This window comes from Vulpes vulpes, chromosome 13, assembly GCF_048418805.1.
Source record: "Vulpes vulpes isolate BD-2025 chromosome 13, VulVul3, whole genome shotgun sequence".
Classification (NCBI taxonomy): Eukaryota; Metazoa; Chordata; class Mammalia; order Carnivora; family Canidae; genus Vulpes; species Vulpes vulpes.
In genome coordinates this window covers 7752388-7778728 of record NC_132792.1, presented here as the reverse complement: position 1 = coordinate 7778728, position 26341 = coordinate 7752388, and the positions used below count along the sequence as shown (strand labels likewise).

At 51.3% G+C, this 26341-nt stretch overlaps 1 protein-coding gene across 1 annotated transcript in view; it reads left to right on the top strand.

The window, feature by feature from the left end:
* Positions 1-26341, top strand: part of TG (thyroglobulin) — a 245642-nt gene that overhangs the window by 14006 nt on the left and 205295 nt on the right. Inside the window, exons 7-18 of the mRNA XM_025993474.2 lie at positions 287-430; positions 642-827; positions 4046-5140; positions 5589-6176; positions 10465-10704; positions 14371-14508; positions 14879-14956; positions 15429-15541; positions 18136-18238; positions 19224-19424; positions 23652-23864; positions 25382-25536. Coding sequence (XP_025849259.2) covers positions 287-430; positions 642-827; positions 4046-5140; positions 5589-6176; positions 10465-10704; positions 14371-14508; positions 14879-14956; positions 15429-15541; positions 18136-18238; positions 19224-19424; positions 23652-23864; positions 25382-25536 — 3254 coding nt within the window. The remainder of the gene's footprint in view (positions 1-286; positions 431-641; positions 828-4045; positions 5141-5588; positions 6177-10464; positions 10705-14370; positions 14509-14878; positions 14957-15428; positions 15542-18135; positions 18239-19223; positions 19425-23651; positions 23865-25381; positions 25537-26341) is intronic.

Here is a 26341-nt window from a genome sequence, read left to right as displayed (position 1 = left end):
ACTTTATTTATTCACGGGCGGGGGCAGAAGGAAAGAGAGAATCTTAAGCAGACTCCTTGCTGAGTGTGGAGCCCCATGTGGGGCTCGTTCTCACGACCCTGAGATCATGACCTGAGCTGAAATCAAGAGTTGGATGCTCAACAGACTGAGCCACCCGGGCGCCGCTGAGACCATTAATTCTTGATCAGATCCATGAAGACTCTGGCCTAATACCTGTTTGATCAGTAAGGTCAGGGCTTCCTTTTGGAATGCACTGAGCCCTTGAGACGCTTCTGTCTTTGCTCAGGTTTGGAGCTGTTGCTCGACGAAATTTATGACACCATTTTTGCTGGCCTGGACCTTGCTTCCACCTTCGCCGAAACCACCCTGTACCGGATATTGCAGAGACGGTTCCTAGCGGTCCAGCTAGTCCTCTCCGGCCGCTTCCGATGTAAGTCCTAAGCCGATGACTCATGGGTGTGCTTCTGCTTGGCGGAAACCACTTAGGCCTTAGAGTCCCCGTGGCCTCTGGGGCTGGTCCTCTGAAGCAGAAGGAGGATTTAGAACCTGGTAAGAGCACACAGAGTGTGTGCTGTCAACGCAGGAGCCTTGTTCACGCCCTGTCCTCTCCTTTCCTGCCCGACCTCTCCTCTCTCTCCTAGGCCCCACAAGATGTGAAGTGGAGCAGTTCACGGCCAGCAGCTTCGGTCACCCCTACACCCCGAGCTGCCGCCGGGACGGGGGCTTCCAGGCGGTGCAGTGCCAGAGGGGAGGGCCGTGCTGGTGTGTGGACGCCCGAGGGAAGGAGATCCCCGGGACTCGGCGGCCAGGGGAACGGCCATCTTGTGGTGGGTTTCCTCTCCGCGGCCTTCTCTTCTGTTCCCGTCGGGTCATGTGACTCTCATTGCTTCTCCAGACCAACCGCTCCAGAACCCATCACTCCACTGCCTTCAGAGGATACCCCAGAGGCCCTCTGAGCCCAACGTGATGGAAATGAACTTTATCGTCATTCATTTCCAATATGTTTCATATTCTACATCAGGCACAGTTGCTTCCTCAGGCGAGCTCACAGGATGTTGGGGCCTCATAGGTGAAGGAAAAACAAAAAGAATTATGTTTACTTGCTCTGTAGAGCAAGAGAATTAGATTATTAAGAGAGAAATGAGAGGCATTGATATGCTACTGGACATCGAATCTGCAAGAAGGGGAGAGAAACACATTGTTGGAACATGATCAGGGTGGGGCTTGATGCTTTAAGCCTAGAGGGAATGGGAGGGATGGGACAGTGGGGTCTTTCATACCAAAACAGGGGCTTGGAGACTTTATCCTGGAGGTGAAGACGTCGAGGAGTTTTATTTTATTTTATTTTATTTTATTTTATTTTATTTTTATTTTTATTTTTATTTTTATTTTTATTTTTATTTTTATTTTTATTTTTATTTTATTTTATTTATTTTTATTTTATTTTATTTTTATTTTTTAAAGATTGTATTCATTTATTCATGAGAGACACAGAGAAAGGCAGAGACATAGGCAGAGGGAGAAGCAGGCTCCTTGTGGGGACCCCGGTGTGGGACTCGATCCCAGGACCCCAGGATCATGACCTGAGCTGAAGGCAGATGCTCAACCACTGAGCCACCCAGGTGCCCCTTTCTCTCTTTTTGACATGAATAATATAAAATTAAGAGCCCACTCTACCGTAGTATGACCTTGTCTTAACTACTCACATTGACAATGACCCTAACTCCAAACAATATCATGTTCTCAGGTTCCAGGAAGGATGTGAATTTGGAGGAGATACTTCAACCCAGCACAGGGACCAATAGGAGAGTAGAAGCAATGGTCTGGGGAGAGGGGTGTGAACTTGAGAACTGTCACAAGACACTCCATTAAGACTCTATTCCGTCTTACCAGTAAGATCCTGAAGGAAGTTAGGGGTGAGGGGGAGGGAGGAATCCAGGAGCCCTTGTAGGTTTCCCACTTGGGGGAACTGGATAGATTCCACGAGATCACAAACAGTGAAGGAGGCGGGCAGGCCTTTTTCTAGCCTCAAAATAGATCAGTGTTCATGTTCATTCAATGATTCCTATGAAGTCACCATTTTCTCCAACTTAACATTTTGAGTCTTCTGTGCAGTATTTGGTAGTGTTCTATCTGCCAAGTGTGAGAATGTAGAAGAATGTTTTGAAGCTCTGCCTTAAAAGTATTTATGATTCCATTGCTGTTCTCTTAAAACCTAGAGAATAGTGCGCCTTCCTGTTCCCAGGTGGAAATATAGAACTATGGTTTTCTAAATTAAAACCAGGATGCTACCAAATGCATGGTTCATATATTTTTACTTTCTCCTCTCTGGTGTATGGGCCCTATTTCAATGCAAACGAATGCCACATGGAAGTAATGTCTGAATTTTTTTTTGCCTTGGTAACACTACATAACAAACGAATGGAAGGGATATGCCCTTAATTTGGAAACAGAATAAGCAAAGCGGTGAACTTTATTTCTTCCATACCGTCCTGCAATACCTTCCATCAAAGGCAGCCATGACCTGGTTGAGGGATGTGTTAGGGGTTCTGATGTGTTCAGTCTGTTTTCTCATGTTCCAATTCTTCCTCTGTTGCCTAGTTACAGAGGGACATTGGCCGACTTCCTTTTTGGCATCCATGTGAATTGAAGGGAAAGAATTATTTTAAAAAGTTGGGGGTGAGTGGGGGGGGGTGGCTGAAAAGGACTGCTAAGATTTATGGTTTTATGGAGAAACAGAGCCTGCTTACTGTCACCTGTGTGATGGAGATGCTTGGAATTTGAACTTAAAGTCTTTTTTTTTTTCTTAATGTAATTGCTGTCAATATTCAGATAGAATGACCTGACTGTGCATGGAGTTGACTGGCTGACTACTATTTAATTAATAACTTCAAGGAAAGGGCAACAAGCCTAGAAAAATGTACTAAGTGTGTTTGCTGCATGCGCATTATTATTTTGTATGATAGGAAATACACGATTTCTTATAATACAGAGTATTTCCTATGATAGGGTATTTCCTATAATATAATCTCGTATTACATATTACAACATAGGAAAATATTTCTGATTATAGTAAATACTACTAATAGCATTTAAGGTATGGTTCTTATCCTCCAAGAGACTATAAAGTAGTAGACAAGCCTACCCGAAAGGAGGAATTAGGCAGCCATACGAAGAGCATATAATGAAGCATTAAAGTCCATTAAAAATTCCAACAAGAGAATGTTGAAAAAAATAAAAGACCATTTCATCAAAAACAAATAGGAATTTGTTGGTGTATTAGTTTCCTAGGGCTCCCGTAACAGATTACTGCAAACTGGATGGCTTAAAACAACAAGAATTTATTCCTTCCCAGCCTGGAGGCCAGGAATCTATAATTGGGGTGTTAGTAGGGCTGAGCTCCCTCTGAAGGCCCTCAGGAAGAATTCATCCTTGGCCTGTCCAGCTGTGGGGTGGGGTGGCGCTGCCAGCACCCCTTGGCCTTCTTTAGCTTGTACCTGCATTCTGCCCTCATCTTCACATGGCCTTTCCCCCATGTGTCTGTGTCTTTTCATGGACTTAGGAGGACACCCATCATGGGATTTAGGACTCACTCATCTGATGTGACCTCATTTCAACTAATTACATCTGCAAAGACCTTACTTCCATATGATGTTATGTTCTAAAGTTCTGGGTGGATAGGAATATTGGGCCGAGGAGTCAGGGAGGCTCAGCCTCATACATTTGGTGCATGTATGTGGTCAGGTTTTCAGAAGGTGGACCGGTGCCTGGGAGGCTTGCCTTAGAAGAGGGTCACCGGCTAATGAGAGGTAAGAGAGGAAGTCACATCAACTGGAATACTCACTCCCACCGAATGGCCACCACTGATGCTGCTCGGGGAGGGGGAGAGTAAAAAGTAAATAAAAGGAGAGAAGACAGAGGCACAAAATGTCGATGTTCTTCATTGACATCCTGGACTTCTTACTACCAGAAAGGTCTCTGGGGTTGTCTCAGGATTACTTGTTGCTGTTAAAACCTTTTCTCTCATTTGTTCTGTCTTGTGCAGCTGAAACCCAGCTCTGTGCATCAGAGAGGAGGCAGGCCCTGTCTAGACTATTCTTTGGGCCCTCGGGCTACTTCAGCCAGCACAGCTTGTTTCTGGCTCCCGATGGAAGACAGGTGTCTCAGAGAGTAGCCAGATTTGCCACATCCTGCCCACCCTTGATCAAGGAGCTCTTTGTTGACTCTGGGATTCTCCGCCCCATGGTGGAAGGGCAGGATAAACAGTTTTCTGCCTCAGAAACTCTCCTCAGAGAAGCCATTGGAGCAATCTTTCCCTCCCGGGAGCTGGCTCGTCTTGCCCTCCAGTTTACCACTGACCCAACACGACTCCAGCAAAACCTCTTTGGAGGGAAATTTTTGGTGAATGTTGGCCGGTTCAACTTGTCTGGAGCCCTTGGCACCAGAGGCACATTTAACTTCAGTCAATTTTTCCAGCAGTTTGGTCTCCCAGGCTTCCAGAACAGCGAGACAGACCTAGCCCAGCCCCTCTCCGTGGGATTAGATTCACAGCCTGCCACAGCACCCCCTGAAGCCTCTAAGGAGGGAACGGCTATGAATATGCCAGTTGTGGGCAGCTTTGGCTTCCAGATCAACTTACAAGAGAACCAAAATGCCCTGACATTCCTGGCATCTCTTCTGGAGCTTCCAGAATTTCTTCTCTTCTTGCAGCATGCTATTTCTGTGCCAGAAGACATAGCAAGGGATCTAGGTGATGTGATGGAAATGGTACTCAGCTCCCAAGGCTGTGAGCAGACACCTGGCAACCTTTTTGTGCCACAGTGCTCAGCAGAAGGAGACTACGAGGATGTCCAGTGCTTTGCTGGAGAGTGCTGGTGTGTGGATTCCCGGGGCAAAGAACTGGCTGGCTCCAGGGTTAGAGGTGGACGACCCCGGTGCCCCACAGAGTGTGAGAAGCAAAGGGCTCTCATGAGAAGCCTCTCGGGCAGCCTGCCTGCTGGGGCCAGCCTGTTCGTCCCTTCTTGTACCAGCGAGGGGCATTTCCTACCCGTCCAGTGCTTTAACTCAGAGTGCTACTGCGTGGACACCAATGGTCAGGCTATTCCTGGAACTCGAAGCCTGCCTGGAGAACCCACGCAATGTGAGTCTGTTGAGTATTCAGTCTACAAATCCCAATTCTCTCTTGGGGCCCCGACACTGAGCATTGCAGAAAAAGTGGATTCCATTGTAGCTTAAGTCCCAGATTTTGCAGTGGCAAAATTTGCCAGTTAACTTAAAAATTGTCCAGAAAAGGGTTGATTCCGTTAACTATACTTGTGAGTAGAGAGACTCCCTTGGCCTCTAGGAGCTCAAAGATTTCTGTAGGCTGACAATAGCTGGTCACAATAGTGCCAATTCGGTGACCGGGACATTCTCTGTCTAGATAGACAGAATGTTGTAGATAACACCTACAAAATTGCGGTTGATGGGGTTTCTGTGGCTGTTAAGGTTTCAGGTATGGTTTGGATGGATGGTCAGGGGTTTTCATCTTGGTCTTTTGGGCTTGTGGGACCTTTTCACCTTATATGCCTGTTCCGTGTTCCTTCCAGGCCCCACGCCGTGTCAGTTACAGGCCGAGCAAGCCTTCCTGGGGATAGTGCGAGCGCTGGGCTCAGACTCCAGCATGCTGCCCACCTTCTCCAGCAGCTACATCCCACAGTGCAGCACCACTGGGCAGTGGAGGCCCGTGCAATGCGATGGGCCCCCTGAGCAGGCCTTTGAGTGGTACGAGCGATGGGAGGCCCAGAACAACAGTGGCCAGGAGCTGACCCCTGCCGAGCTGCTCATGAAGATCATGAGCTATAGAGAAGCTGCTTCTGGAAGCTTTCGCCTCTTTATTCAAAGTCTGTACGCGGCTGGCCAACAGGGCATCTTCCCGGGGCTGGCGAGATACCCATCTTTCGAAGATGTTCCGCTGGCGGTGATGGAAGGCAACCGGACCCAGCCTGGAGGGAACATCCTCCTGGAGCCCTACCTCTTTTGGCAGATCCTGAATGGCCAGCTCAGCCGATACCCAGGGGCCTACTCAGACTTCAGCGCTCCTCTGGCACACTTCGACCTTCGGAGCTGCTGGTGTGTCTCTGAAGCTGGTCGAGAACTGGAAGGCACCCGGACAGAGCCGAGCAAGGTCCCAGCATGTGAGTTAAGCCACAGCGGAGAGCTGAGTCTGTGCTTTTATGCAGAGGAGGTCTGGTAGGGGCGTATTTAGTGTCAGAACTGGCATGGAGTTTGGATATGGCCAGCTACATGTCTTCAGTGGTTGAGGCACCCAAAGGCACCCAGCAGCCAGCACCTAGCTCTGGCTGCTGTAACAGAATACCATAGACTGGGGGGGGGGGGGGGGACTTAATCAACAGACATTTCTCACAGAAAAATGTGAGGGTGGAAATATAAGATCAGGGTGCCTGCAGATCCCATTCCCAGTGAGAACCGTCTTCCCAGCTTGCGGAAAACCACCTTCTCTCTGGGTATTCACATGGCAGATAGAAAGAGCTCTGGTCTCTTCATCTTTTTAAAAAGACACCAATCCCATCCAGAGTGCCCCACCTTCACGACCTCTTCTAAACCTAGCCACCCCCCAAAGGTCCCACCTCCAAGTACCATCCGTCACCTTAGGAGTTGGGGCTTCAATACATAAATGCTAGGCAGACACAAACATTTGGACCACAACACCAAGGCTCCTAGGAAGAAAGTGATTTCCCTACATCTCTGCAGCCAGGTGTTAGCAAAGTTAGCGTAGTTCATTTTTAAATGTTCATATGATCAATTTGTTGAATCAAAGCCTCTCATTTGAACTGGATGTTGTCTGTGTGCAAAGCATGATCTTAGGGCGATGAAGGCCTTAAAGTGGATATGGCCTGGCTCTTGGCCCTATGTAATCGCTCATAAATTAGGTGCAACATTTGATTAGCCAGCACACATTATGATCCTATTCACAAGGACATGCTAGGTGCCCCAGACCTTAGGAAGTGCTTCTGCCTTCAAAGTGCCTTTAATTTGAGGGGTTTAATCATAGGACTGATTGCAGAGCAACTGAAGGAGGTTGATAAGTTCAGCTTTGTGGCAGGTGGACTCATAAGAAAGCTGTGATGTGGCATCTGAGGCATAAACAGAATGAGGCTGACTCTGTCTTTAAATTAAAATGTCTTCTTACCAAGTGGCCATGCTGGCAGCTTGAATGAATAATGAGACAGATTCAACACTTATTATCACATGAGAATCTCTCTAAATAGCCATTGCTAATATTATGGTTAATATTACAGCTGTTCAAGTCCAAAGAAATCTATCAATCCATTCTTTGCAATGTTCAACACTGTCCACACCTTTCCAGATAACGTTAACATTAATCAGATGATTTTGACATTCGCCAAAGTTTAGGCTTCAGCAGCAAGTGAAATTTTAGAATGTTGGATCATAGGAACATGTGCTGAAAACAGTAGTATCCTGGGCATATCCAATGCCTGGAGACCCCTGCTTCCCCCAGCTAGGATTCTCCATTGAAGTGCCAAGTCCCAGTAACAGGCTGACCCTCCAAGTGAACACATTGACATCGGCATGCCTGTTGTCTAAAAAGCCGCATTCATTTTTTTGAGATTCTCTATACCAACGGTCAGGTCTCCTACACGAGGACATTCCTATTATTTCAGGTGCTTTAAGACTGAGTCTAGTCCTCTGTGCATCCAATTTTTGAGGCCCAGATTGCTGAGAACAAAAGCACCTTGTAACTTTAGTATCTAGGTTTGCTCACCCTGGCCTGCGTGCCGGGCAAAGCATTTGAACTAGGCTTAAAATCTGCTGGCCTTTCCCGTGGGGAATACCAAGAGGCATGGAGAGTAGACCACCCCGGGGGCACATGACAATCCGCTGGGAAGCAAGTATTAGAATTTCTACCTGTAGGCAGTGTTTTATCTTTTCCTTCTAAAGGTCTGGTTTTGATTTTGCAATTACATATTTTTAACAGCAAACTGTACCTAGTATATTATTTTTTTTTAATGTTTTTATTTATTTATGATAGTCACACACACACACACACACACACAGAGAGAGAGAGAGAGAGAGAGAGAGAGAGAGAGGCAGAGGGAGAAGCAGGCTCCGTGCACTGGGAGCCCGATGTGGTATTCGATCCCGGGTCTCCAGGATCATGCCCTGGGCCAAAGGCAGGCGCCAAACCACTGCGCCACCCAGGGATCCCTGTACCTAGTATATTATTATAGTCATGCTTGTATTCACTTTCCACATAAGAAATAAGCATATTTTGGGGGCATACACTCAAACTCTCTTATTGATGGGGCATGTTATCCAAAGGGTTTGATGACCAGGGGTTAGGAGCTTTGTCACCCCAGGTGTGGTTCAGCAATATTAGCATCATTTCAGGAAGTTGTTAGAAATTTAGAATCTTGGACCCAACCTGCTTACACCTGCATCTCTCCAAGCTCCCCAGGAGGCTCTGGCGCTCCCTAAAGCTTGAGAAGGACTGGCCTGGAGGACACAGTGCTAGTTCTACTAGGGACTTCAGCCCTGTTTCTACCACCTACTACTTTGTGGCCAGAGTCACCATTTTGGTTTAATCAGTAAGGTCTGCGTTCGCTTGAATAACTCCCTCAAAGTTTATTGTGAGCCTTGTAAAAGGTAATTGATGTAAAGTGCCAGGTCTGGTGCATAGAATGTCCTTCCTAAATGGCTGTATAACACAAATGACAATAAATAATGAAGTGACCGGTAACTTCCTATCCATAAACAGGGCAGGGGGCACCTGCCTCCAGGGGCATGAGGTCAGCCCCTGTCCATATCATAATCTCCAGTCTGTTTGAAACCCTGCTTTCTTTATTTAATATGCAACTATGGACAACTACTGTAAACACTGTGCTGTATGATGGGAAGATAGTCCTAAGAAAGGCATGGGGTCTGCTCTACAGGGGCTCAGAGACCAGTAGGGGTACCTGACATGCCATCATGTAAATAATAAACAGAAATGCTAGGGCTATGAACACAGGAGACCAATGGAGGATATGCCCAGAGATTGGGGCTACTCACTGGTTGGGGAGTTGGATAAAGATTTGCATGGCATCAGTTTCTGGATTGTGAAGGATGTTTGCCCAGCCAAACCTGGACGGCAGGCCCTTCCTCAAAGAGGAAATAGTATGTGCCAAGTCGGGGTAGCTGAAAAAGGGTCTGCTGTGTTGGGAATGGTCAAGGTCATTCCCATTCCATTCATGGGAAAGGTCAGTGTGGTAGGAAGGAGGGTTTGGGGAGGGAGTGATGGAAGAAGAAGGTACAGGTAAATTTGGACCAGATTTTAAGAGATCTTACCTGTTAAAAAAAACAATCTTCAATGTCCAATTACAGAATTTTCATTCTACTCTGGAAGAAATGGATAGCAAGCATAGATTTCTAAATAGGGGTTTTTGCTTCAGGGATTCCCAATCCTTGGCATTGGTATAATAGATCACTTGATCAAGAACATCCACAGAAAGCAGTAATGTCTTCAAACTCCAGAAGTCGGGGGTTTCTGCTGATTCCGTGCTGTCAAAAGAACTCACGGAACACATTCACTGTTGAATTCACAAAGTGATTGGTCGTGAATAAATATGGCCAGTATGACTTTTGTTAACAGTGACATTTTCAAAGACAACATGTGCCAGACCCTGTGCCAAGTTCTTCAGCTGCAACACCTCATAGAATAATTATAAAAACCTTATGGAGAAGATGCCCCAGTCATCCCCATTTCACAGATCATAAGACTGAAGCTCAGAAGAGTTAAGCACATTATCCAAAATTACACAGCTAATCTGTGATCAAGTTGACATTTAAATCCATGTTCTTAGAGCCATGCTCTCTTCTCTTTGCAAGAATAATTCTCTAACCTACAGTGCTTCCCTTCAACTTTTGATATCCACCCATCCATCTGCTTATCCACTCCCCCATCCATCTAGCCGTCCATCCATCCATCCATCCATCCATCCATCCATCCATCCTTCCTTCCATTGAAGGCAGCTGGTCAGGATCTCTAGTTCTAGAGTCATACTGACTAGACTAGAATTTTGAATCAACTACTTGCTAGCTAGGACAGAGCCTACCTGACTTTAAGTTATATGGCTTCTCCATGCCTCAGTTTCTCATCTGTAACACACAGATAAGAATACTATCTTATTGGGCTATTGCATAGATGAAATTAGATTATTTGTATAAATATGCTTGGGATAATGTTTGGTGTGGCACAGACATAGCTTTTGCTCATCTCCTTACATAGCAGGTCCTCTGTAAATGTGGAATGAGTGAAACTGTAGAGATGAGACAGAAGGAACATTCCAGGCTGTAAAAAGAGCTGGGTGAAGGAAACAGCTTGGCAAACACGTGTGCATGCACATATGTGCATACCCTTCAGAGGGGGCGAAGTGTCCAGCCATGTTGTCTTTATTCCCCTAGGTCCTGGTTCTTGTGAGGAGGTGAAGCTTCGTGTCCTGCAGTTCCTTAAGGAAACAGAAGAGATCGTCCTGGCTTCCAACAGTTCTTGGTTCCCTCTGGGAGAGAGTTTCCTAGCGGCCAAAGGAATCTGGCTGACGGATGAGGAGCTCTCCCTTCCTCGACTCTCTCCATCCCGGGAGACTTTCTCAGAGAAGTTTCTAAGTGGAGGCGATTATGCCCTTCGTTTGGCAGCTCAGTCTAGTGAGTGTCACGCACATCTGGTTTCTTGTTCCATCTTGTTGGGGAAGCAAGGGCTGGAGTTCAGTTGCTCTCCAGTCCTCCTCAGGACTTTGTGGCCTTGGTTTCCCAGGTTGGTGGGTCCCTGGGGAAGAAAAGACAAGGTGGTTTTGGGTGCCAGTCGAAGATGGCACCTCTCCAGTATATTCCCAAGTCCACCAGCACAGCTGCTGGGGGGCAGGTCCTTCGTATTGCAGATGGTGCCCGCAGCCCACCATGCAGCCAGACATTCTCGCTAGAATGTGAGGGGACGGGATCCCTGGGTGGCGCAGCGGTTTGGCGTCTGCCTTTGGCCCAGGGCGCGATCCTGGAGACCCGGGATCGAATCCCACGTCGGGCTCCCGGTGCATGGAGCCTGCTTCTTCCTCTGCCTGTGTCTCTGCCTCTCTCTCTATCTCTCTGTGACTATCATAAATAAATAAAAATTAAAAAAAAATTTAGAATGTGAGGGGACCCAGCCCAAAATGCTCATGGCCCATTCTGAAGCTTCCCCCTACTTCCACTGGGGAAAAAGGAGCGGAACCTTTATTACAGAGAAACTACTGGGTTTCAGGCCCCTTCCACACGTGGTCTCCTCTAAACGTGACAGTAACCCCAGAGAGCGTGGTAAGCCACCTGCAGGAGCATCGTGCTCAGAGAGCTGACAGTGCTCTAGCCCATGATAGCAGCTCGACATTACTTGAAACCTGCCCCTGGCCAGGCCCCGACGGTGCTCAGGGGATGACCAGACCTTGGCATTTCCTGCTCCATTTCTTCCATGAGAGCAGTGCCACACTCACCATCTGTGATTCTTTCAGACACAGAGACTGGGGTTCAGTCACATGCCCAAGGTAACCCAGTTAAGAGCTAGCAGAGCCTGGATGGTTGGGGCCCTGGGCCTCTGATCCCTGGTGCCCAGAGCCTGGGGCTGTCTCATCTCAGAGCCCCCACTCTTCCTCCGCCACCCATGGCCTCTGTGGCAGGAAGGTCTGATGTCTCTCCCAGGTCTCTCACTGACACCACACCAACTGGGCAGCGACGTCCTCTACTGCGAGCATCCCGAGTTCCCCAATTCCCTGTCTGATGATCTCAGCAGATCCCTTGTCTGGGGTTCCTTGGGCTTAGGTCACACAATAGTAAAGCGGTGCCCCCTCTGATGACATCTGTGCCAAGATGAGAGACCTCTACTCCTGCAGGCCAGGGCCTCCCTACTTTTCCCCCCAGGGGTGTCTGCTACTGCCACCTGGGGAGGGGGACTCAGGGGTCTTTGCTCTGTGAACCCCAGTGAGAATCTCCCAAGTGCCATCTTTGTTTTTTTGTGTCTCTGCATGCGGTTGCCTCTTTTGGAACATGAGGTACCATGTCTTGCTCATCTTTATATCCCATGGGGCCCAGCACCATGCCTGACAGATAGCATGGTGAATGGAGCCTGGTGAATGTGGCTAAGCCACGCTTCTTGTTTCTTCTGTCCCCACTTCCTTTCTCTTCCCACCCCTCCCCTCCCTTACACCCACTTTTTGTCTCTGTTCCTCGGAGACTCAGGGATTTCTGCTTTTTTTTTTTTTTTTAAGATTTATTTATTTATGAGAGACACACACAGAGAGAGAGAGGCAGAGACACAGGCAGAGGGAGAAGCAGGCTCCTCACAGGGAGCCTCATGTAGGACTCAATCCCAGATCCTGGGATCACGCCCTGAGCCAGAAGTAGACGCTCAACCGTTGAGCCACCCAGGTGTCCCCCGCCCCCCACCTTTTCAAAAAAGATTTCTGCTTTTGGCAAGAAACCAGTTATATTCCAATTTTGTTATCCCTGGGCAAGCTTGGATATCATCAGAGGGACACATGGGACTGATGCTCCTGCAGTTGTGAGCACTGGTTAGGGAGGAGATTTTAAAAGAAGGGGAGAAGCCCTTGTGGGTGCCGTAGAGATGGAGTCTTTGAACGGCATGATGGCATTTTTCTTCAGAAATCAAGTTGAGGAAGTTCACCTCCCCCTCGCAGTGCACTCTGATTTTGCATGTCTGAGGCGGTAGTGAAAAGAGGAAGGGTCCACAGAGAAGGACCAGGGGAGCTCATTTCTCTGGAATCCTTCGGGATGAGAGGAGGCATCTCTAATCTTGCAGAGGACAGGAAGCTCTTTGTGTGTAGACCTCCAGGTCCTGCAGAGTCTGGGGACTGAGAGCCCAGGACCAAAAGATATGAAGGATCACAGGGTGTCTTTGGCCAACAACACATGGTAGCAGTGTCCTCGGACCTAAGGAGGGCGAGGGAGGGGCGTGGGAGTCCTTTTACACAGCTCTGCTTGGCATGAGCCTGGAGCTCAAGCTCTTTTGATATAAATGTGACAGTTACCCTGTTGGGGAAGTATTCAAGCTTTTTATCGATGGGGAAACTAAGGCCCACTTGCTCATAACCGCTAAAATCACTCATGACAACCAAGAGGTGCCATGTCAGGATTGAGGCAGAGGCTCGCCAGCGTCATGAGTTGTGTCCCACAGACCAGGCCACTTTCTGGGTCCTGGTCTCCTCGAGGGGTTCTGACCATGGGCTGCTGGTGTTTCCCCTTGGGAGCCATGATCCCCTTTCTCAGAAGGCAAGTCGGGAAGATGTGCTCCAATGTGAGGCCAGCCATGGCTCACTGGGCTGCCCCGAAGTGACCCTGTGGCTGCACCCCCCTCCCTCCCCATCTACCCTGAGTACCAGCAGGAGTGAGGGGAGGTTGAGAAGGCACTGACTTGAGAAGGGTCTAGGGGACAGTTCTTGGCCTCTAAGGAGGAAGATGGTGCTGGGGACAAATCAGCTTAGGGCGGGGAGCTGTGAGCCCCAGTAACAGGTACGATATCTAGTATATCAATAGTGGGGAGTGCGGCGGGGGAAGCCAGGCAGGGCAGGGGACTCTGAGCACTGACGATGGTGCCATCTGGTGGCAGGGGGACCCCATGGGAGTCACTTAGCCTGCCCCACTTCCCTCCATGAGCCTGGGGTAAGCTATGCCCCACACCTGCGCCTCAGTTTACCACTCGTCGGGTGGGATGAGAGCACCTCTCATAGAGGGTTGCTGTGAGGATTCAGTTAGCTAAAACATATTTAGATTGTGCTTGGCATGTACGTAGTGAATGTTAAATAAATGCCATCTGTGATCACCACCGTCTCACGGGCCTGAGGACACGTCGCTGACCCAATCGGCTCCATATGAAAGCGATTTGCAAGAGGACAACAGTGACTCCTTTGAACTGTGGCCTATATTTTTTTGTTTTTAAAGGACAATCTGATGTGGGACGCCTGGGTGGCTCAGTGGTTGAACATGTGCCTTTGGCTCAGGGCGTGATCCCAGGGTCCTGGGATCAAGTCTCCCATCGGGCTCCCTGCAGGGAGCCTGCTTCTCCCTCTGCCCGTGTCTCTGTCTCTCTCTGTGTGTCTCTCATGAATAAATACATAAAATCTTAAAAATAAAAAATGACAACCTGGTGAGTGCCTTTCCACTGTTAAGGACTCTGTCCTATTTTGGTGACAATATTTGTCACATCAAAAAGAAGTCCCCCTTATGTCAGCACAAAGCCGTGAGTGGTCGTTGTCAGCGACAGAGCCCACACGGCCGAGGCCCTTCCAGGTTGGGGGCTCACATTTCTGCTCCCCTCTCTCCCACCTCCAGCCCTTGACTTCTATCAGAGACGCGGTTTTCTCTTGGGGGATTCCACACGGACATCTGCCCTCCTGCGGCCTGTCCCCTATGTGCCCCAGTGCGACGTGTGGGGAGGCTGGGAGCCTGTGCAGTGCCATGCCAGGACAGGTGAGTGGGGATGGGCACCGGGGGGAGAGCGTGGAGTGACACCTCCCTTTTCATTTGGGGCAGAGGACTCTGCACTGGGACCAGTGAGCTGGACTCTAGGCCCCTCTTTGGCATCTGGTGGCAAATCCCTTAGTGGACTTTGGTTTTCCCATCTGCATGATGGGAGTTGGGACCTACCAGCCTGAAGGTCAAGTGGGTCACTGCTGGATGGATCGGGGTGTGTGACTGTGGACAGTGGTGGGCAGGGGGGAATGGAAGGGGGGCTTGCTGGCACTGCTATGAATGCATAGAAGGAAAGTTGTGGGTGAGACACCTCGGGGCATGTGCCTCAGTGCACTTCCTGAACTTCTGACCCCTGGCTCTGTCCTAGGGTACTGCTGGTGTGTGGACGGCAAGGGAGAGTACGTCCCTGCCTCGCTGACTGCCCGCTCCCCACGGATCCTGCAGTGTAAGTGAGGCCGGAGGAGCAATCCCGCCGAGGCAGGTGGTGGGCACTCTAGGCCGGCGGTGACAGCTGTGCCAGGCCACATTTTCCCATATCCCTAAGCTGGGAAGACTCTCATGGTCTTGGCCCTGCCTGGTCTGTGCACCCAGCTTCCTGGGTGGAGAGACTCCCCGATGATGAAGAGCCCGGAGTCCCCTTCCCACCTGCCCCCAGGGAACCTTCGTCCACTTCTGCAGGCTGCCAGTCTGACAACCGTCCCACAAGTGCCCTAGAGGCCAGCCTCTCTCCTGGGGCTCAGACCCATGTCCTCAGTGGTCCACTTCACATCTCAAGGATGACCCTGCCCCACAAGGGTCTCTGTCCCTGAACCATGGCCCGCTTCTCCGCCGAGGTTCCAGCTCTCCATCTACGCCGGTGCAGGTGCAGGGCCTGGCCCGCACGGCCAGCCAGTTCAGAGCTTCTCTCTCTCTCTCAGGCCCCACTGCCTGTGAGAAATCTCGAGCCAGTGGGCTGCTTTCCAGTTGGAAACAGGCTGGATCCCAGGGAAACCCTTCTCCAAAAGACCTGTTCATCCCAGCCTGCTTAGAGGTAAGGCTCTGAAGGTTTGAGATGATGGGAGTCAGAGCTTTCTCCCACACATCGAGGATGAGTTTTCTCGTTTTCAGTAGACTTGTTTTAGTTAAAAACTCACAGGTAGTTCTAGGCCTGGGCTTTTGTCTTCACCCTGCGGCCCCTGGCTGTGTGACCTGGGGCAATTTACCTACCTTCTCTGTGCTCCACGTTGCTTTATTTTGTCCTAAGACTGGGGCGTGTTTTTATCCTGCCTACTGCTAGGATTGCTTTGGGGCCCCAAGGAAATACCTCCCATGAAAACTGTCTGCAAAGCAATCTGCATTTTTGTTGTTGTTGCTGCGCTTTTATCTAAAGTCATCCTGGCTGCATTGCTGTGCCCATCGTATCTGTTTCTTCATATAAATGGAAGATATTATAATATTGCCCTTCTCAGTTGGCTGGATGAGCACAGGAACTGATGTGAAGCTCCCCGAGAAAAAGGGTTCTTGCTGGAGTCTTAACCACTTCCTTGCCGGATGATGGCAGCCTCTACTCAGCCCCCCGGGGGGTTTCTGGAAGCCAGATGAAATCAGCCTTGTAGAAGTTCCTCAGACTACAAGTCAATGAGCAGAAGTTTCCTTATTATTATTTTTTACTGTTGTTGCTGTTTGGCATGTGGACACGGATCCCAGTGGCTACTGAGCTTCACAGAGAAATTAGCTTATTTAGCTTTTCATCTTGGGTAACAACCTCCTCCTGCTGGAATTTCTATTCTGCTCCAATCCTGGGTACCAGGGTCAGCCCACGGGGAAGGAGAGGTAGCAACCACAGCTTCTGACAGAGGGAGAAGCGATTCGGAGCAGGCTCTGATTGGGTGGTATCTCACCCTGCCTCCTGTGGAGGCCCCAGGGGCTGGGGAACAGGACCCACACCTTCTACTGATCCAACTGGATGGCTGTGCCTTTGACCCAAGTCCCTAGGAAAAGTTAAGTTAGTGACTGGAACGTTCTCAATGTTAAGCCTTTATTTTGTAAAATTTTCTTCATCCTTTGCTTGGGTTTGAATCTTGCCTGTATAGCTTACAAGCTATGCAACAACCACAGGCACCTCTCTCTGGGCTTCTCTCTGTAGAATGGGGGACAGTAGGGTCCCCACCTCCTAGGGACTGAGTGACACTCCGGGCATGGGGGTGATTGGCACAGAGCGGCCCCATGGTTATGTTCTCTGTGAATATCAGGTGTTATTACTGTCATTTCTTGCCCGTGGACGAGGCACAGCAGAGAATGAAATGAAAAGTGGCCAGGGATGCCCGGGTGGGTCAGTGGCTGAGTGTCTGCCTTCAGCTCAGGGCATGATCCCCAGAGTCCTGGGATCAGGGCCCACATTGGCCCTTGGAAGGGAGCCTGCTTCTCCCTCTGCCTGTGTCTCTGCCTCTCTGTGTCTCTCATGAATGAATAAATAAAAATATTAAAAAAAAAAAAAGTGGCCAGCAGAAGCTCAGGGAAGCATTCAGGGACAGCCAGGAAGCTGGTAGGCAGCTGGTTTGCTGCAGTACACCTGCTGGTTCTTACAGTTATGTGTTCCAGATGTGGGAGAAATGACATTTCTCTACCATCAAGAGCTCCTAGAAGGAGTATGTGCAAGCATCAATCTAGTCCTATCTCCTCTTTTTTTTTTAAAAAAGATTTTATTTATTTATTCATGAGAGACACACAGAGAGAGAGGCAGAGACACAGGCAGAGGGAGAAGCAGGCTCCATGCAGGGAGCCCGATGCGGGACTCGATCCGGGGACTCCAGGATCATGACCTGAGCCAAAGGCAGATGCTTAACTGCTGAGCCACCCAGGTGTCCCATCCTCCTTTTATTTTTAGTTGAGAAATTGAGTCCCAGTGAATAGAAGGGCCTTGCACAGTGCTCCCCAGCTGGTCCCAGGACAGCTTGGGAGAGGAAGACCCAACCAGATATGATCTGGGCCTTCCCCTGATTTCTTTATTCTCTGTTACAGTTGTTCCAGACCCCCTCTCTTCTCGAGGTGCTTGTGGAAAATCATCTCTGGAACGGGAGGGACCTTGGTTCAGGATGGTGGCTGGGCTCTGGGGCCGGATGGGTTTAGTCCCAGCCCGGCTCTGCTTCTCTGCCTATGGGATGTTGCTCTGACAGGACCCCTCTCTGATGCTCAGTTTCCCACACCCTGAAAGGAGATAACTGTGGGCCTGGCCTCATGGGGTCGTGGTAACCACCAGTTCAAAGAAGGGATGTCACGGGGATCCCTGGGTGGCACAGCGGTCTGGCGCCTGCCTTTGGCCCAGGGTGCGATCCTGGAGACCCGGGATCGAATCCCACATCGGGCTCCCGGTGCATGGAGCCTGCTTATGTCTCTGCCTCTCACTCTCTCTCTCTCTCTCTCTCTCTCTCTGTGACTATCATAAATAAATAAAAATTAAAAAAAAAAAAAAGAAGGGATGTCAAGGGTCTGGAGCAGGATCACGTCTTCCCCACTTGACCTCTTTTTTTCTGGAGAAACCATCACCAGTTCTTTCGAAAGGGACATTCTGGATGTCTGTCCACTGACCTGCATGGGCTGCAAGAGCATCTTCCCTGGGGTGACGCGGCCTTCGCTTTGTCTCAGACAGGAGAGTTTGCCCGGCGGCAGGAGTCGGAGGGGGGCACCTGGTGTGTGGACCCAGCCTCGGGGGAGGGCAGGCCCCCCGGCACGGACAGCAGCGCCCCATGTGAGTACCTGCCTCGCCCTCCCCCTGCCCCAACACCTGCCGTGAGCACCGGCTCCAGGTCCCAGCTCCGCGGCTCCCCGGGCAGTGGGGGCCTCTACCCTGACTGTGCAAGAGGGGCCGTGTTCCCTCACCCCGGGGGTTCTCGAGAGAAACACACGTGGCAGGGGGTGGGCCGTGCTCTGTAGCCAAGAAGCCTGGACCAGCCTGGTGCTGGGACTTTCTTGGGGGCGCTAGCTGTGCCGCCTGGTGCCTGGCCTCCAGCCTGGCCCTGCCCTCTGGTTTCCATGGTGACGTCCAGAGGATGTCCCTAAAGTGCAAATGTGCTGATGTCCCTCCTCTGCATCCCTGGGATCCTTAGGGACAAGCTGCTCCCCGTGGCTCGTCGGCCCCTGGGTTTCTGGCTCCTGCGCCTTCCTTGGCTTCTCTTCTTTCTCCCATCTCTCGCTCTCGGGACCCGGGTGTTATAAACTATAGTCAGACTTTTCAAGAAGGAGGACACTTTTCCCCCACAACCCTCTGAGCTCAGCCACCTGCACTACGTGTCCACCCCGCTCCCCTGCCCCCGACCTAATTCCTACTCAGACCACGTGTCAGGTCTTCCAGGACGTCTTCGTGGCCTCCCTTCCAGAGCGAGTGCAGTGCTTTTCTGTGGGCTCGCAGACTACCCTGCATAGCGTCTGTGGTCCCCTTCTCACGCTCAGCTATAATTCCATCATATACTGTTAAATCTCCCTAAAGACTAAGCTCCTTGAGAGCAGTACGTGCGTGTGTGTGTGTGTGCGTGTGTGTGGAGGGGGTGTGGGGATCTGACCAAGGCCCCGTCTTGGCCCTGTCCTAGTCCAACACCTCACCTAGTGGGGAGACAGCCCCAGAGCCTGGAAGGCCCTGCAGGTGGTGGCAGCAGGTGGTGCTGGGTGGCAGTTGGGAGCGGTGGGTAGTGGCAGGTATGTGGGCCAAGGCCCATTTGGCTTGTCTTTATGTCCAGGCCCGAGCCTCTGTGAAGAGCTCTCGAGTGGGACCCTCTCCAGGAGAGCCAGCTCAGGCTATAGCCCAGCCTGCAGGGCAGAGGACGGAGGATTTTCCCCCGTGCAGTGTGACCCGGCCCAGGGCAGCTGCTGGTGTGTCCTGGACAGCGGAGAGGAGGTGCCTGGGACCCGCGTGGCCGGGAGCCAGCTGGCCTGTGAGAGTGAGTTGTGACCCCTGGAGGGGCTGGTGGCGGGGGTGACGCTCATCACTTCCTTTGCTCAGGCTGAGGAGGACTCCCAAGGCACCAGAAGAGTGGTGGCGGGAGGGGACACAGGGAGGGGCTGGTGGGATGTGGTTGCCCTTGGTTCTCATGATACCAAAACCTGTGTCTACTTCCTAAAAGTGTTCAGCCCTGGAGCTGAAGTCAAGGGAGGCTCTGTGCAGGGATCTCCGGAGCTGGCACCTCAGAAGCTCGGGTGCTGGCCTGCTGGGGGCTCTGGGTCTTGGCTCCCCATCCTCTACTGGGGAATGGGGCCTGATGACAGGCTCTCCGTGGGTCCACCCCAGCTGGGAGGCTTCAGAAATTAGTGGAGGCGTTCATTTGTTTTTACTTTTAGTTCAAAACATTCTTTTGGTATCAAATATTGAAATATATATCATATAGCTATATATTAGAATATTAAAACGCATGATTACAGATCAAAATATATTACCTGATTCTCAGTTACTTACCTTTTGTTTCTCCTATATACTCAAGCCGCAGGACGTTATAGCCGCCTTAACATTTATATGTGAGCAAGTAGCTTAGACTCGGTGAATTCCATTTCAGGACAGTAAAGGGAGATGCTGCAAAAATATTTATTGCAAATTCGGGCATTGCGTCTGGTAGGAGTGAGAAATACTGTGCCGTGATTCTGATTTTAGTGCAGTTGCCTTTCCTTCGCTGTCCTTATTGGTTGATTGCTTTATTTTAAAATTTCGTAGTCTGTCAGCAACATTCTGGGACTGCGGAGATGTTTCGTTAGGCATATATATATATATATATATAGTGGGTTATATGTGTTAAAAGAATTCCTGTGGATTTATATATAAATATATATATACATATATATATGTATATATGTATATATATGTTTATGTATATAAATTTTAAAGATTTTATTTATTTATTCATGAGAGACACACAGAAAGAGGCAGAGACACAGGCAGAGGGAGAAGGAGGCTCCTCGCAGGGAACCCAATGTGGGACTCGACCCCAGGACCCCGGATCATGGTCTGAACCAAAGGGAGATGCTCAACCACAGAGCCACACAGATGTCCCCTCTATTTATGTTTGTAAAGAAACGGGGAGCCCGTGAAAGAAGAGTGGGGAGGAAGAGCTGTCCCCTGTCTTTGTGGGCCTCCTTCCCTTTTGTGTCTTCCCCTTCCTGTGGTGTGCCCACGCCTTTACCCACATGCCTTTCCTCCCAGGTCCCAGAGTGTCCCTCTGCCCAGAGCCTGGACAAGGCAGGGCCCTATCAGGCTCATCGCTGTGGCCCTCAGCACCTGTCACCATGCACAGGTTGTAGGAGGTGCTCTGTGGGTCTTTATGGGCAGGACACCTTGCCCTGTGCTTCCCACAGAGGTGCAGTGTAGCCTTAGTCGGGGTGGAAGCAGTCGGCATCCAGACTGCTTGGACGGATCCATCCATCCACATCTGAGAGTGGCCCTCAGTGTCTGGGACCGAGGGAATAGACCGATGGGTCCTCTTCAGGAGCAGGTCTGGGAGCACAGCTCTTGTAAGGTTTGGGGAAGACCCTATGCAACGTGGCCCTGCAGGATTCCATGACAGCAGCTCGTGCGTGCAGAGATTTACCTGCTAAGAGGTGCTTTTCACATCACTCATTTCAGCTTTGCCTCCCAATGGTGTAGATAAATAGATAGAACAGTCCTGTCTCCCTGTATTATGGAGGACACTTGTGACCATGCCCAAAGTCACACAGCTAGCAAGCCGGACAGTCAGCATCAAGAAGGGCAGATCTGCAGAGCCTGGAGGAGGAAACTTGGGTGTGGGGGCCAGGCTGACCTGAGTGTTCGTCAATGCTTCCACCCCCTCGCTCGGTGACCTCGGGCTGGTCCCTTAACCTCTCTGGCCTCAGTTTCCCAGTCTGTGCAGTGGACAGGGATCCCTGTAGCAATTTCTCGAGTCATTGTCAGGATTCATTCAGATAGTCTCTGTCTACTTCTCAGCCTGGTGATTCGGAGCACAGCCTCAGGGGACTAGGACTCAGGCCCCTAGGACTCAGGGCAGAAGGATTACCCTCCCCGTGCTCACCTGTGGCCTCACCTGTGCGGCGACAGTGGCAACAATCCCACCTCACAAAGTTGTTTTGAAGGAGAAATCAGTTCAGGGGAGGCCCTCACGGCAGCTCCAGCACACGGTGACCGAGCTGAGTGTCCCTGGGCAGGTCACTTAGCTCCTCTGAAATGACCCCTGCCGGAGACAGAATAGAGCCGGGCCCTTGGAGATGTCGGCAGGCCATTGTAACACCAGTGTGGAGGGCTCCGAAGGGGATATGCTGGTGCCTGGGGAGCACAGAGGAAGGGACAGTGGAGGGGGGTTCCCATCTCTGAGCAGCACCCAGGAAGGGGAAGCGCGGCCCTTGCCTGCCGCGGTGGCAGTGAGATTCAGAGGACCTGTGCCCGAGGGCTGGCTCTGTCCCTCCAAACCCTCAAAACTCAGTTTCTTCATCTGTAAAGGGGGGATGATAATACCAGGGCTGCCTACTTCACGGGCTTGTCTTGGTGCAACAAAATATTGACCATGATGGAGTCTTCTCATGACCTCGGAAATTCCTGGCGACTCTCAGACAGGATGGCTGTGGGAGGCTTACCCTTGTGGCATGCAGAATGCTCTTTCTTTGTTCTGAAAAGGTTCATTCACACCCTAAAATTTCCAGTGCAGGCACTAATGTAGTCTTCTTGGGGTTATTAATAATAATAACAACCAACAGTAACGGCCACTTATTACACATGCCGGTGGCTCTTCTGAGCTCTTCACATGCCTTAATTCATTTTGATTCACACCGTCTTTAGGAGGTGGGCATCATTGCTGCCCTCATCATTTTATGGGTGAGGAAACTGAGTCACAGAGGAGTTAATTAACATGCTGTAGGATGCTCAGGTGGGAAATGATTGAGCCAGGATTCAAAGCCTGGCAGGCTGGCCCCGGAGCCCACAGGCTGACTCTGGCCGTGCCCACAGACACCCGACACTTGGTGAGAGCCAACTCCATAAGCCCACAGCTGATCACTGCAAAGCCTCGGCCTGAGCCCCATGTTGGTATTAAAAGAAGGCCAGGCCGTACCCTGGAGGTCGGAATGGGTCGCTCTCCCTCTCTGAGGCCCCACGTCCCCTCGAATCACATCGCAGATGTCATAACCAGACAAGCACCAGCAGCAGGACTGTGCCCGAGAGTGACCGAACTAACCCCCTGCTCAAGTATGACAGTGTCCCACCGAGTGTATCCTTTCATTTACTTGTTCGCCCACTTATTTAACACATATTCCCAGAACTTGTGTTCTGGGAGAACAGAGGAGAGCCCCCCTTTCCTGCCAAGGCTCTGCGCGCTGGGGAGAGCAGTGTGCGGATGATGAGTCTTGGATGGTAGACAGCAGGAGGCCTGAGAGCTCGCTACGCTCACCTGCGAGGGCCACGGAAGGTGGTAGAAAGCTGGAGATGCTGAGCTGATGATGGAGGGTGAGAACAGGAGCCCTGTAGGCAGCTGGGCAGGGAGCCCGATGCGGGACTCGATCCCAGGAGGGAAGGGCTCGGGGTGTGCAGGCCGGCTGTGTTCGGGGCTCAACAGTCCTGCGGAGACAGAGGAGCTGGAGGGGACAAGACCAGAGGGGGACGGTGGGCCAGCGGGTCCTCAGGGCAATTGAGAGCCATGTCCAGCTTCCCCGAAGCTTCTCTGCCGGCAGCAGGGCCCGTGTTGGCTGTAGGAGCAGAAAGGCGGCTGTGGAAGCTTCTGTAGGTAGCGGTTTGGGAACAGGTGGCTGATGCCCAAATGAAGGGGGTGCCCTGGGGATGGAAAATCAGGAAGGGGTCATCAGCAGGCCTTGCTGGCTCTGGGCAGAGAGCATGGGACCATTGGGAGACTGCCACGTGCCAGGCTCGGGATGCCACGTGTTGAGCTGGGGACACTGAGGCGGGAGCAGACCCAGCTGCAGGCGAGGAGGTCTGGCGCACTGGCTTTGAGGTGGAGAAGACCAGTTGGCAACTGGACTTGCAGGTGGGAAGGAGCTCAGAGGCTCCACGCAGGAGACGGAGATCTGCGAGTGGTTCCTGCTCAGGAGTCTGTTAAAGCAGAGCGGATGGGGTCGCCCAAGAAGAGGGGCAGGTGGAGGGGGCAGGGGTCAGAGCCCCCTTGTGCAGGTGGTGCCTACAGTTCCCTCTTTCCTTCTAGGTCCCCGGTGCCCACTGCCGTTCAACACGTCGGATGTGGCCGGTGGAGTGATTGTGTGTGAGCGAGCCTCGGGCCCGGGAGGGGCCCCCATCCAGCAGTGCCAGCTTCTGTGTCGCCGGGGCTACCGGAGTGCGTTCCTGCCAGGGCCGCTGGTGTGTAGCCTCAAGGAGGGTCGCTGGCTGTCACAGCCGCCGCAGCCCCAGGCCTGCCAGCGTGAGTGTCCCCCCAGCACCCTGCTTTCTCCCGGGGTTCAGGACCGAGCACCTGCATCTTCCCTGCCCAAGGGTAGCATTCCCGTGGTAAGCCAGGTGGCCTCAGGAGCAGGAGAGAGGCCCCAGGGAAGCACGTTCTTCTAGAAGGAGCAGATGTGCTTCAGAGACTCCTCGGGTTAAGCTTTATTTGGGGCTTCTCTGGAGCAATCTGCTCCTTGGGAGAACCGGCCCTCATGTTGGGCTCTCCTGGGATAGCTTGGCTCCAGGAGCATATTCAGGAGGTAGGTGTTCCGATGGGCATATTGGTCACTGTGGGGTTGAGATGCTCGGAGCTGTTTGCCTGGCCTCTGGGAGTGACGCCGACTCACCAGCCTCTCCCCCGGGTCCATCTGGGGCTCCAGGCTAGTGGTTGGCAGTGCTGGGGCGTGGACCCTGCTCCTGGGGACATCAGTTCTGGTGGCTGTGGGTCTGGGCTGCCTGAATGTCAGCCGAGTTCCTCTTCTGCTCGCCCACTGTGCCTGTTTGCACGCCCACACGGCTGTGAGGCAACTTCGAGCTCTGACTGCAGCTGCCTTGGCTGAGGCTGGCCATGGTTACTCACAGCCTGGCAGGGCAGGGGTGGGCGCTGGGTCCCGGCACTGGGTCCTCCCAGGGCCCTGGGAGGGGTATCTGAGAGAGAGACCCAGATCCTGGGACTGTCACAAGGCTCTGGGTGGCTGTCAAAAGACAGTATTTATGGCAAAGCTTTCTGGGATAGAAAATGGTATCCAGAGAGCCACCTGGGTGGCTCAGTTATTTAAGCATCTCACTCTTGATTTGGGTCAGGTCATGATCTCAGGGTGGTGGGATCGAGCCTAGCATTGGGCTCTGTACTGGGTATAGAGCCTACTTAGGATTCTCTCTCTCCCTTTGTCTCATTCCCCCTGCCCTAAAAAATGTAATCCAGGAAAGGTCAATGTGATTCAAACAAATAAGTGGTCTGTCCACCTGCCTGTGATGAAGTAGCCTAAGCTGAGACTAAGACCAGGCTTGTCAAGACTAGATCTAGAGCAGGACACTTGGGAGAAGAGGGATATGGGTCTTGAGCTCTTAAAGTTGTGTGCAGGGCCGCTGTGTATGACTGTGTAGGCTGTGCACTGAACAACCTTAGAGTATGTCTTTTGTATAGTCTGTGGTGTCCCCGCTTCACTGGTGAAATCATAGGTAGTGGCCCCGTGTGAAAGTGAGAGAAGATGGAAGATTTTCCAAGAAGAAGGTCCAGGACCCCCAAAATGTAGAGCAGCCTGGTTTAGAGGCTGAGGCAGGACTGAGCTTGCCGAGAGGGTGCTAAGTACTTTCAGAGACAAGCCGTCGTGCCAGGAAGTGTTCAGACTCCGAGCACGACGGTGTGGACAGTACTGCTCGTGTGGTCTAAGCTGCATGAAGGAGGATTCTTTGTGCAGAGGATAAACCAAAGGAAAGAAAAAAATCCCATGGGTCTGTTGCCTGTGTCTGCTGACCTCTGGCGCTCGCCTGCAGGGCCCCACCTGTGGCAGACCTTCCAGACCCAAGGGCAGTTCCAGCTCCGGCTCCCGCCAGGCAAGATGTGCAGCGCCGACTACGCGGGCTTACTGCCAGCCTTCCAGGTCTTTCTAGCAGACGAGCTCGAGGCCCGTGGTTTTTGTCAGATCCAGGTATGTGGCTGATCTTCTGCATGAGTGGGGCGCTTGGGCTGGGCTCAGGGCTCAAATAGACCTAGGGTTCAGCTCTCACTCGTTTTACCCATAGGCAAACGAGAAAGTACTTTGGCCAAGGCTGGTCGTGTAGTGGTGGGGGTGGAATCCGTACTCATCCCTGGCCATCCTTTCTATGTAGAGATGTTAAACCAACATGCGCTGAGCACCCATGATGTGCCAGGCACAGTGCGCTGTTGGCATGGAGTAGTGATCTTCATGGGGACACTATTGTTACTCCCATTTTGTGAATAAGGGGGGTGAAGCCCAGAGCATGAACATAACTGTCCAGAGTCACACAGCTGGGAATTGTAGAGCTCAGCAGATGACTCGAGGACAGAGCTGGACACGCCTGTGTAGTACGACCACCACCTTCAGAGGAAGAGCCTGGGAACAGGGTGTAGGAAGACTGAAAGGCCAGCATGTACTCCCTGAACCACTGTGCCAGACGTGTCTTTAACAAACCCACTGGAAGGCCTTACAGATCCTCCCTGGAAGGAAGATAGTGTGTGCCAGCAGACAGGCCTAGTAACATGAATAATGAATATCAGAGTTTTTTCCTATAGAGTGGGTAAAGGCTCCTGTGATTCCAAGTCACAAGTATTCAGGGGAGGAGTCTTTAGAAGTCCCTCAATTAGGGGCACCTGGGTGGCTCAGTTGGTTAAGCATCCAACTCTTGATTTTGGCTCAGGTCATGACCTCAGGGTCCAGAGCTCAAGCCCTGCATAGGCTCTGCGCTCAGCAAAGAGTCTACTTGAGATTCTCT